At 45.8% G+C, this 11,248-nt stretch overlaps 1 protein-coding gene across 2 annotated transcripts; it reads left to right on the plus strand.

The window, feature by feature from the left end:
* Positions 1-4,498: 4,498 nt before the first annotated feature.
* On the plus strand, positions 4,499-11,019 carry ccn2b (cellular communication network factor 2b). Of its 2 annotated transcripts, XM_074613911.1 has the most exons (6): positions 4,499-4,749; positions 4,857-4,986; positions 6,551-6,770; positions 7,418-7,669; positions 8,002-8,261; positions 8,542-11,019. In XM_074613911.1, the coding sequence occupies exons 2-6, from the start codon at positions 4,930-4,932 to the stop codon at positions 8,848-8,850; spliced, it is 1,098 nt and encodes a 365-aa protein (XP_074470012.1). In that variant the 5' UTR covers positions 4,499-4,749; positions 4,857-4,929; the 3' UTR covers positions 8,851-11,019. The 2 variants fall into 2 exon arrangements, with proteins under 2 accessions (XP_074470012.1, XP_074470011.1); XM_074613910.1 differs by lacking the exon at positions 4,499-4,749 and having other exon boundaries at positions 4,781-4,986.
* The last annotated feature ends 229 nt before the right edge of the window (positions 11,020-11,248 follow it).

The following is an 11,248-nucleotide window of genomic DNA, read 5'->3' on the forward strand; positions in this document are numbered from 1 at the left end:
TTATTCAGATATTTTTTTCGGACATTTTTCAGATCTTGCTGTCTAATCCGGTATCGGTGTGATACGGGAACAGGTGATTCCATCACCAGGAACGTTCCCAGGAGAGGATCAGCTCACTGTGGACATCCTGTTTTCATTATTTCATTATGTTATACAAAAATAGCAGCAAAGCCTCGTGCCAGGGCCCAGATCCAGATGTATGACGATACTAAATGAAAACAGAACCGAAGGGGACTGGAGAGTAGAGGGTGGGGGGGCTAACAGCCCGACTGTCCCACATTACAGACTAAACAATAATAAATATTAGGATATAATGTCCGATTAAAGTGTTGAAACCATGTAGGAGTTTACGTCACCTCAGCACAACCTAAATCCCCGTGTGCCAACTCCTTACACATATTACACATGTCTTTCCCTGAGTTCAGTCTTGCAGGCTTTCTGGTTCATAATCAAGTGAATAATAACGTACAGAGGAAGTTCAAAGAGCCGGTCCTGGTCTACAGAAGGTCAAAGAGCTGGTCCTGGTCTACAGAAGGTCAACGAGCTGGTCCTGGTCTAAAGAAGGTCAAAGAGCTGGTACTGGTCTAGAGAAGGTCAAAGAGCTGGTACTGGTCTAGAGAAGGTCAAAGAGCTGGTCCTGGTCTAGAGAAGGTCAAAGAGCTGGTCCTGGTCTAGAGAAGGTCAAAGAGCTGGTACTGGTCTAGAGAAGGTCAAAGAGCTGGTACTGGTCTAGAGAAGGTCAAAGAGCTGGTACTGGTCTAGAGAAGGTCAAAGAGCTGGTCCTGGTCTACAGAAACACGGCTTGATGAATGAGATGTTTTCTTCAGAGTGTTGGTCGATCAACCCGTTACTGATGTGTTCGTTGTTATTGATCCGTGGAGCGTGACAGCTCACCACGATCACCTGCTGCTATGCTAACGCTGTATTTTGTGTGATGAGAATGATGCTTTGGCCATCAGTGCTAAGCACGTGCACATTTGTTTACAACCACTGGTTATCCTATAAACCCCGGAGGAAATCAGCAACATACAGATGATTTAACAGTCTGATGGTGGCACCAGAGGAAAGCTCAGGGACACTAGAAACCTTCTCTTAGGAACACATTTCATGCTAATTTGTCTAGTACTTAGTGGGATATGTTGCTCTGGACTTAATGGACACGACTGCTGCTAGAAGTATACACTCACCGGCCACTTTATTAGGCACACCTGTTCAATTGCTTGTTAACACAAATAGCTAATCAGCCAATCACATGGCAGCAACTCAATGCATTACGTCATCTAGACGTGGTGAAGACGACTTGCTGAAGTTCAAACCGAACATCAGAACGGGGAAGAAAGGGGATTTAAGTGACTTTGAACGTGGCATGGTTGTTGGTGCCAGACGGGCTGGTCTGAGTATTAAACTGCTGATCTACTGGGATTTTCACCACAACCATCTCTAGGGTTTACAGAGAATGGTCCGGACAAGAGAACAGATCCAGTGAGCGGCGGTTGTGTGGACGGAAATGCCTTGTTGATGTCAGAGGTCAGAGGAGAATGGGCAGAGTGGTTGGAGATGATAGAAAGGCAACAGTAACTCAAATAACCACTCGTTACAACCAAGGTATGCAGAATAGCATCTCTGAACGCACAACACGTCCAACCTTGAAGCAGATGAAGACCACCCGGTACTAGCAAGGTGTACCTAATAAAGTGGCCGGTGAGTGTATATATTCAGTGATACTCTGACCACAACTATTGTGCTTGAAATGATCACGTTTCGGTTTACTAAAAGTCTTTAATTGTCTCAAGACCAGTTGATAATGAACCAAATTGATCCTTGATTCAGGGCGAGCCATAAACATATTAAGGGTTTTGTTCTCACGACGACGGGCTTTAAGGAAACCCACAGTCAAGGACGTGCCTTCACTTTGTGATATTTCAGCAGTAAAGTTACCCAGAGTAATCAGTCCGTCTGGCCCAGTCACACTCCACCCTCCTGGGCTAATCTAGCTCTAATAACACTAGTCAGCGCATTAACAGGTGAGCTCATGGCAGCAGGAAATATGAGTCAGCTGAGATAAAAGGAGTGATGTAAGGTCACGACCTGGACTCTGTCTCGCTGCTCAGCAGGTTCAGGAAGTGGATGATAAGCCCGTCAGCCCTCACACATCGTCTGGGACCTGAGATCAGGAGAGGAGTCGACGGCGTGTGGGAATCTCTGAGTTTGAGTTCTGTCTTTGAACGATGCAGCTCAGGACGCTGTTCTTCATACGTTCATAACCGAGTTCTCAAGATTAGAATGAATGAATGATTAAAGTTCATCTGGCAGTGCTGTCAGAGCATCAAGAGTTTCAGCTCAAACCTGCAGCAGTGCAGACATTTCACAGTGAACCACATACATGATCTAATCTTCAGATACAAACACCTCGCTCCCTTTATTTATAATGAAAGCGTCCTAAAGAGGTGTAATATTATAAGTTTACCTGTACTTATACATGATAAAACATACAACAAAACTAAATAGTGCACCTGCATCTACCTCATGTAGACACAAGCAAGTGATCAATACTCAGCCATCATATACTGCATGAATGCTGCAGGATCAACACATCAATCCTCAAACTGCTTCCAGTAAACAGGATAGTTTAGCCTGTTAGCCTGAATTAGTTAAACCACGTTTGGAGAACGGGACCCTGGTTATGTGTGGTGCAAACAGTCTACTTCAACAACAACATGCATAGTTCCTGTACAAGTCTTAGAAGACTTATGATACAATCAGGTGAGTTGAGTGTCTGAGCAGAGTTTCAGAGTCATCCGACTTCATCTGCAGCCAAAAGCACCAAGCTGAGCTCTAATTCCAGTCAAACACCTTCACTCACTTCAGGTATTTTACCGTAACACAGGATGTGATTAACTCTGCGTTCCCTGCTGTGACTTAACAAGCTGTGGAGTCAGGCGGTTCGCTTTCACTCTGAGTGCATCCGAACACCGAACGGGCCGAGGTCAAAGAATCGCTGATCGCCGAGTAAAGTTATACAACAGAGTCGTACTCCATGACTCCGACTGAAGGAGAGAGTTCCTCTGCTCGGCTGCAGCCTGCAGACTGATTTAAAGTTAAGGCTAGATATAGTCTCTGGGAGAATAAAAACATCACAATGAAACAGGCTACATTAAATAAGAACACGTGAAACATTAGCCAGCAAATAAATGGAGGCGATGATGGATTCTCGCACAGACACTGGCGACATGAGTTTGCCAGCAAAGCAATCAATGTGGATCCCTACATATTTAGATGGAGGCAGGAATGTGAGCTTGCACATATTTGATCGTCCAAAGCAGAGCATTGCCTGCTGAAGGTGTTACGAGTTCAGCCAGGTCCAGAAAAGCTGAAACACTTGTTCACCACGAAATAGTCACTGACCAAGTTTCAAGTTTCAAGTTTATTTGTCGTATGCATTTAAAAGTACAGTGAAATGCAATGAAAAGCAATGAAAAGCATTTTACCCTGGCTCTCTCTCAGCCCTTAAAATCTATAAATAGTACAGTTGATAAATACTACAACAAGTAAGACAATACCTGAGAATAAAACTATAAAACAACCTAAAACATCCATGGTAGTCACTGAGCATGAATAGAGGAGGAAATAAAACAGCAACATTAACAGGATCCTTCTGGTTTCTACTTCACAGCTTTGAGGGTATGCAGGCTGGTAATCACTCTCTCAGTTTCAATCGCTAAATATCATGATCCTGTAGGCTACTGTTAGCATTGTGTGTGTGTGTGTGTCAGTATTTTACGTTAAAGGGACAAAAATCAAAAATGCATATACTTAACATTTAACATTTAAGTCATGAAAAAGTGCATTTTGCATAATATGTCCCCTGTAAAGATTTTTGAGATATTTGAAAGCCTTCTGTTGTTACTTTTATTTTGTTAGATCTTCGGTTCGGCCTCGCCGGCACCGAATCTTGAATTGAAATCAGTTTGCCAAGTTCCTGTTGCCTGTAGTCTACCTGCTCCCCTCTCCATGACTGAAGCTGAACGTTGTGAACACGGGACATAAACGTCTCCTGGATGAAGGTGTTGTGTTTGTTGGACCCGTCCACCTCCCCTCCTGTCCGCCTGCTGTGTCTCTTTGCTCTTTATACTACATCACCACTCTCTTGGTGTGTTTACTGTTGCCGTGGATGGTTTACATTGTAGTTAATGGAGCGCCCGGTGTGTATCATCATACCGGCGGTATCACACAGAGCGTCGGTACAGTAGTAGATACAGGTTATGTTCTGCTGCTGGAGGTGGAAGCTCTGCCATCAGTGCAGCTCTGTGAAGCAGTTTGTACTTTGAGACCATCACAGTGGTTCTGTGGTATTTAAGGACAGCCCTGTTGCGTGTCTGTCTGTCTGTCTCTGTCTATGAGCGTCCACTGTCCACTGCTGTCCTGCTGTTTATCTGGCGTTTGGCACATGTTGCCCACATTTTCCACCATCGTTCCATCTGCTACATGAAACATTCCTGAAGTCCAAACTCAGACTGTTTGTCCTCTTTGGAGCTGCAGCTCCTGGCTTTGAATGCTCACATTACAGTAACTGTCAAAGCCACTGTGGAGCTGATGAACACTGCAGACTGGATTGCAAATTAAGCCTCTAAATGAGCGGTCATCTGGTGTTAGTCACCTCAAAGTTAACATCCCTGTTAGTTTGTCCATTTTGTCCACCACGCCCCTCTGAACTGATGATGTGACCGAGGAGTCTGTCCCCGTGAGACGGTAAAGTATGATTTGGAACATTTCTAGCTCTCGGAGCAGAGTGGCATGGCTCAGCTTTCTCTGGCTACACCCACGGGGCTGGTATTTAAGTCCGTTTCTCCTCCCAGGCTTCATCAGTCTGCTGCGGGGAGAATAACAAGAGCGAGCCTCCTACCAGGAACCAGGACTACTGACAGAAACATGTCTCTGGAAACTTCAGCCACATTCTCTGTTCTCCTGCTCATCATCATCTCATCGGTACGTTTTCCTTTAACAAACTAATATCCTGTTGAAGTAAAGAGTCATTTGAGGATGGTGTTGTGCTGCTTTGGTAACATGTGAGCGGTCAGATTAGGACCCTACATCATAAAGAACTGAACCTCTGATGAGAACGTTTCAGGATTGTTGCGTTCAGGTAGAAACGGAGGGAGCTCCTGCTGGAAGTGTTTTTATTTCCCATCGGTTGCTGCTGTCATGTTTTCTTCCTCCGTCTCTGCTGGGCTGATGCTGAACAGTCAGAAGGAAACAAAACACGGAAAATATTTGCTGGCCATGCGATCACAGTCTGGAGTCGCCATCTTGTGGCTTTGTGTGCAGTCCAGACCGAAACCTTCACAGCCTCACTCCAGAAGCCTCCACTACCTTTATAAAACACAGAATCTGCTCCCTATGTAGAGAACGTTCTCACGTTATACACAACAAATATATTATATATTCACTCTTATTTCATTTCTTATAGTGATGTTGTAGCAAATACATTTGTTTGTCATCAGTCAGCTCTTCTTCTACCACTGCATTCATTTTACACATTAAAGGCAGCGTTGACGATGTTCTCCAGTATCTCTGTTCTATTGGTTGAATATATTGGTGCACGGTTTAGCTGTAACATGAGAACGTTTGTGACCCGGCAGTCATGTTGAGATCAGTTGAGGAAATACTAAGCACCGCTGAAAGGTTATTATGGGATGTTTGCCCAGTGATGCCTGATTGTACACGTGTAGCTCTTCAGGTTTGCTTTGTTCTCCTTACTGAGCTCTGGTCAGCCAAAGCCACTGGAGGGTTGAGCAGATAATCATGCATGGACAGGAAGACTGCAGCCGTTGTGAACGAAGCCGCTTGGGGAAAGCACAACAAAACAACATCTGACATATCTGATAAAGTTGTTATGGCAAATGTATTAGCCAACAGTTGTCTATTTAAACAGACACATAGCAATATTATCATTCATTTGGAGAGGTGTTTGTGTCCAACGTTCACTCTCCTTGAGTTCTGGTTTGGTCTCTATCAACTCCTGAGGGAACTATCGGTCTCTTTATCTGCTAAATGCTCCACTATGTTCACCAGCTGGTGTCTAACTCTGACCAGTAGGGATGAGAACGTGTTGCCCTCCACCACCCCACCCTCTTACTGTATGTGCTATATATCTATGGTGTTGTCTGTTTAACTACCATACGTTGTTCATGTTTGTTATCTGTAGAACCATTTGCTCTAAATGATCACTGTCTTGTTGTGCGTGTCTTCATTGTGAATCGTAGGAGATGAACTGTGCAGCTCAAAGTCAGACACCGTCCACCTCTAAGACAGTTACTGCACAGCCACAAAGGTCACTTGTCTTTGATTGTGGTGAGGACGGTCTGGGACATTGGGGTCGGAACAAACAAACTAAAACAAAAGAATGTGGATAAACAATATCTCCTCTTACCTGAGCAGCTGCTGTACTCTACTCTCTCTGTACTGTTTCCATGTCTACTCTCATCCTGCTGCATCCTGCTGTTACTAGTTCCACCTGATCTCATCCTGTGGTTTGTGTGTTTTGTTGCAGACGGCGGCCCTGGACTGTTCCCAGCCCTGCGCCTGCCCTGCAGACCCCCCACCACCCTGCCCAGTAGGGACCAGTCTGGTCCTGGACGGCTGTGGCTGCTGTAAGGTGTGTGCCAGGCAGCTGGGGGAGCCCTGCTCTCTGCTGGAGCCCTGCGACCATCACAAGGAGCTCTACTGTGACTACACCCTGCTGAGTGACACGGAGACCGGCATCTGCATGGGTAACACCACCATATAACATCTGTATTCACTATCATACTGGTGAAACATAACATCTGTATTCACTGCCATACTGGTGAAACATAACATCTGTATTCACTGCCATACTGGTGAAACATAATGTCTGGATTCACTCCCATACTGGTGAAACATAACATCTGTATTCACTGCCATACTGGTGAAACATAACATCTGTATTCACTGTCATACTGGTGAAACATAACATCTGTAATCACTCCCATACTGGTGAAACATAACATCTGTATTCACTGCCATACTGGTGAAACATAACATCTGTAATCACTGCCATACTGGTGAAACATAACATTTGTATTCACTGCCATACTGGTGAAACATAACGTCTGGATTCACTGCCATACTGGTGAAACATAACGTCTGGATTCACTGCCATACTGGTGAAACATAATATCTGTATTCACTACCATACTGGTGAAACATAACATCTGTAATCACTGCCATACTGGTGAAACATAACATCTGTAATCACTCCCATACTGGTGAAACATAACATCTGTATTCACTGCCATACTGGTGAAACATAACATCTGTAATCACTCCCATACTGGTGAAACATAACATCTGTATTCACTGCCACACTGTTGTCTGCATGTTTCCTGTCTGTCTGCAGCTCAGGAGGGTCAGACGTGTGACCTGGGGGGTGTAATATACCGCAGCGGAGAGTCCTTCCAGCCCAGCTGTAAGCACCACTGTGTGTGCATGAACGGAGAGATCGGATGCGTGCCGACGTGTGCCAGCGACGTCCGGCTGCCCTCCCCCGACTGCCCGTACCCGCACCCCGTCCAGATCCCCGGGAAATGCTGCGAGGAGTGGGTGTGTGACCAGTCGCCTCGAGATCACCACTACCAGTCGGTGATGGCCGGTCAGTGTCGCCTCCATCATATCAGCTGCTCTTAGTTTGACTGACTGGTTGAGATATTACACTAATAGCTCTGATGAGTAGATCCCTCCTGGCAATCTGTGCACTTCATACAATTATTTAGTTCCTTCAATTTAGTAATTTAGGGTTAGATGTGGTAAACCTTTATTGATACCCAGGAGAAGAAGCAAGACTACAGTAGTGGCTCTGAGAGGCTGCACATCAGAACAAACACCGTTTGTGTTCATCAGTGATTCCTCCTGCCTGCCAGCTCGGCCCCTCACTGTCACCTCACTGACATCTTCTTCCTCTCACCCTCTGGACTCTTCTTGCAGGAGCCTCTCAGATTCACCCGTTGCCGTCTTCACATCCTGCCTCAGTCTTCAGACGAGTGTCTCCTCATCACGGACTGCAGGCAGAGAGCCCCAGAGACAACTGTATAGTCCAGACTACGGAGTGGAGCGAGTGCTCGGCCAGCTGCGGCATGGCCGTCTCGTCTCGCATCACCAACGACAACCGGCGCTGCCAGCTGGAGAGGCAGACCAGGATCTGCATGGTCCGACCCTGCAACAGCCAGCAGGAGCAAGAAATCAAGGTCAGTGTGTTTCCCTTTTACAAGCAATGGGGTTACAGAAGTCAAAAAAGATATTCCACAACAGCTACTGTGAATATTAAAAGTACTGTGCCAGTTACTGAGATGGTCCATTAGGATGTGATGGTGTACAGGTATTGAGTGATGTCCAGCATCCACTGTAGATCAATAGTTTGTGTACTATATTATACTGTATACATCATCACAGCCACAATGAATATGACCTGAAGTACATCGACTCTCTGATGATGCTGACATGTGATTCACTGATTCTGTCCCACAGAAGGGGAAGAAATGCATCCGAACACCAAAGGCCCAGCGAGGGATGCACTTCGAGCTGTCGGGCTGCTCCAGCACCAAGCTGTACAGACCAAAGTTCTGCGGAGTCTGCACGGACGACCGCTGCTGCACGCCGCACACGACCGTCACGGCCGAGGTGGAGTTCCGCTGTCCGGAGGGAGAGGGAGTCTTCACCAAGAAGATGATGTTCATCAAGACCTGCTCCTGCCACCGTGACTGTCCACAAGACAACGACATCTTCCTGGCGTCCAACACGCGGAGGATGATCGGAGACTATGATAATGACATGTGATGGGAGGGTTACGCACACACACACATACACACACACACACACACACACACACACACACACACACACACACACACACACATCAGGACGGCACAGTTCTTATCTTCTCAAAGAGATGACATTCTTTGTTTGTTTCAAGAGCAGGTGAAAAGATGAATAGTCATCAAGCTGATGTTGCTACGAGGTGTTGGTCTGGAAGACTGGAACTGGCACTTTAACTGGAAGATGGATGTTTAAAATGAACCTTATTTTAACCTTGCTAACCCCAATTTAGTGTCTGGAGGACATACATCTTTGTGAAACAATGCTCACTGAAAACACACACAATGTTATCCCAGCCAGAAAACTAGAAATCCGAAAAGACCAGCCGAGTTTAGAGATGAAGGAGAGAACCAAATACTTCCTTTCCTTTTGTTTAACCTTCGTTTAGTTGATGTAAAGATGCAGCTCTAACGTCCCCAGACTTTATGACCAGTAAAGGTACACGTGTGAAATCTGGTGGACATACGCACTGAGAAAGAAATGTAAGGACACGTATCAGATGTTCCATGATCCCACCGTAGAGCTGGTGACGTATCCTGGTACTCAGGGTTTAGTGTTGGTACCCCAGAATCAAAGAAGAGCTGCCGGGTCAGTTCAACAATTAGACAGAGAATTACACCGATCAGCCAGAACATCATGACCAGCTGCCTAATATTGAGTAGGTCCTCCTCCTGACCCGTGGAGGCATGGACTCCTCTAGACCTCTGAAGGTCTGCTGTGGTATCTGGCACCAAGCCGTCAGTAGCAGATCCTTTAAGTCCTGTATAAGTTGTGAGGTGGGGCCTCCGTGGATCGGACTTGTTTGTCCAGAACATCCCACAGATGCTCCATCGGATCGAGATCTGGAGAATCTGGAGGCCGAGTCAACACCTCCAACTCGTTGCCATCCACATGATGTAAAAGAAAACGTGATCCATCAGACCGGGCCACCTTCTTCCATTGCTCCGTGGTCCAGTTCTGATGCTCACGACGTGCCCAGTGTAGGCACCTTAGAGCGGTGGACACGGGTCAGCACGGGCACCCTGACCGGTCCCCATACCAACAAACTGCTCCTCACTGTGTGTTCTGACACCTTTCTATCAGAACCAGCATTAACTCTTTCAGCAGTTTGAGCTCCAGTAGCTCTTCTATTGGATCGGACAACACGGGCCAGCCTTCGCTCCCCATGTGCATCAATGAGCCTCGGGTCTGACCCTGTCGCCGGTTCACCGGTTCTCCTTCCTTGGACCACTTTTGGTCGGTCGTGACCACTGCAGACCGGGAACATCCCACAAGAGCTGCAGTTCTGGAGATGCTCTGACCCGGTCGTCTAGCCAGCACTATCTGGCCCTCGTCAAAGTCGCTCACATCCTCACGCTGGCCCATTTCTTCTGCTTCCAACACAAAGTTTGAAGTTCAAAATGTTCACTTGTTGTCTAATATACCCCCCACTGCCAGGCGCCATGGTAACCAGATAATCCATGTTATTCACTTCACCTGTCAGTGGTCTGAATGTTATGGCTGATCGGTGTATATATACTGTATATATATATATATGTATATATATATATGTACCATGAACTGTACGCTACCTAACAGTTAACAGGACAGTTTAAATGAATGAAACAACGTACCTGAGGTACCCAGCTCTGCTGTTTCCTGTTAACTACAGTTAACTCCAGGTATCCAGCGACCGTCACCACAATGACTAAAAAAAACATCAATTTCCGTTGGACTTTAATATGATTATTGTGCATTTAATCTTTTATTCTGACATTGATGGTGGACCGCTGATCAGTCTAGTTCAGTGTCCTTCGTCATATTTGACCTTTAAGACTTCACACTTAGTTCTCTCCGTTCTGACAGTACGGTCTGAAGACCAACGGAAGACAGACAAGTGTGTAACATGACTGAAGAATTGCTGTTACTATTATTTACTGTATATTTAAAAAAAAAGAAAAAAGAAAAGAAGGACGGACGGACAAATTTTGCATTTGGCAAATATCTCTTATGTAAATACGGTGAGACTGTGTACAGTTTTGTACTATAATTTATGTTTAACAGTGTTGTAGTTGTGTAACTGTAACCAGCTGACTGAGACGGAGGGGAGTTATTCTCTGTTCCAATAAACAAAGTCTATTTTTATAGATACACTGCGTGTTCGTCTTTGTTCCTGCGAGAATAGAAAGCGTTGAGTCGGTTGTGCTCGTTGATGTCAGTTATTCTGCTCTAAAAACAGCAGCTGGGGATTTTAGATGAAGCAGCACAGCAGCAGTCTCGTGTGTTACGTAAAAACGACGGTGAATTAGAAGCTGCAGGCGGAGAGACAGAGAGCAGCCTCCAGTCTGTTCACACACACACACACACACACACACACACA

This window comes from Sebastes fasciatus, chromosome 17 (assembly GCF_043250625.1).
Source record: "Sebastes fasciatus isolate fSebFas1 chromosome 17, fSebFas1.pri, whole genome shotgun sequence".
NCBI lineage: Eukaryota > Metazoa > Chordata > Actinopteri > Perciformes > Sebastidae > Sebastes > Sebastes fasciatus.

Bases quoted from the DNA above. Each gene is read 5' to 3' on its own strand.
- ccn2b (XM_074613910.1), top strand. From the start codon at position 4,795: ATGGCTCAGCTTTCTCTGGCTACACCCACGGGGCTGGTATTTAAGTCC. The intron at 4,987-6,550 runs GTACGTTTTCCT...GTTTTGTTGCAG, and splicing joins TGCTCATCATCATCTCATCG to ACGGCGGCCCTGGACTGTTC. The intron at 7,670-8,001 runs GTCAGTGTCGCC...CTCTTCTTGCAG, and splicing joins CTACCAGTCGGTGATGGCCG to GAGCCTCTCAGATTCACCCG.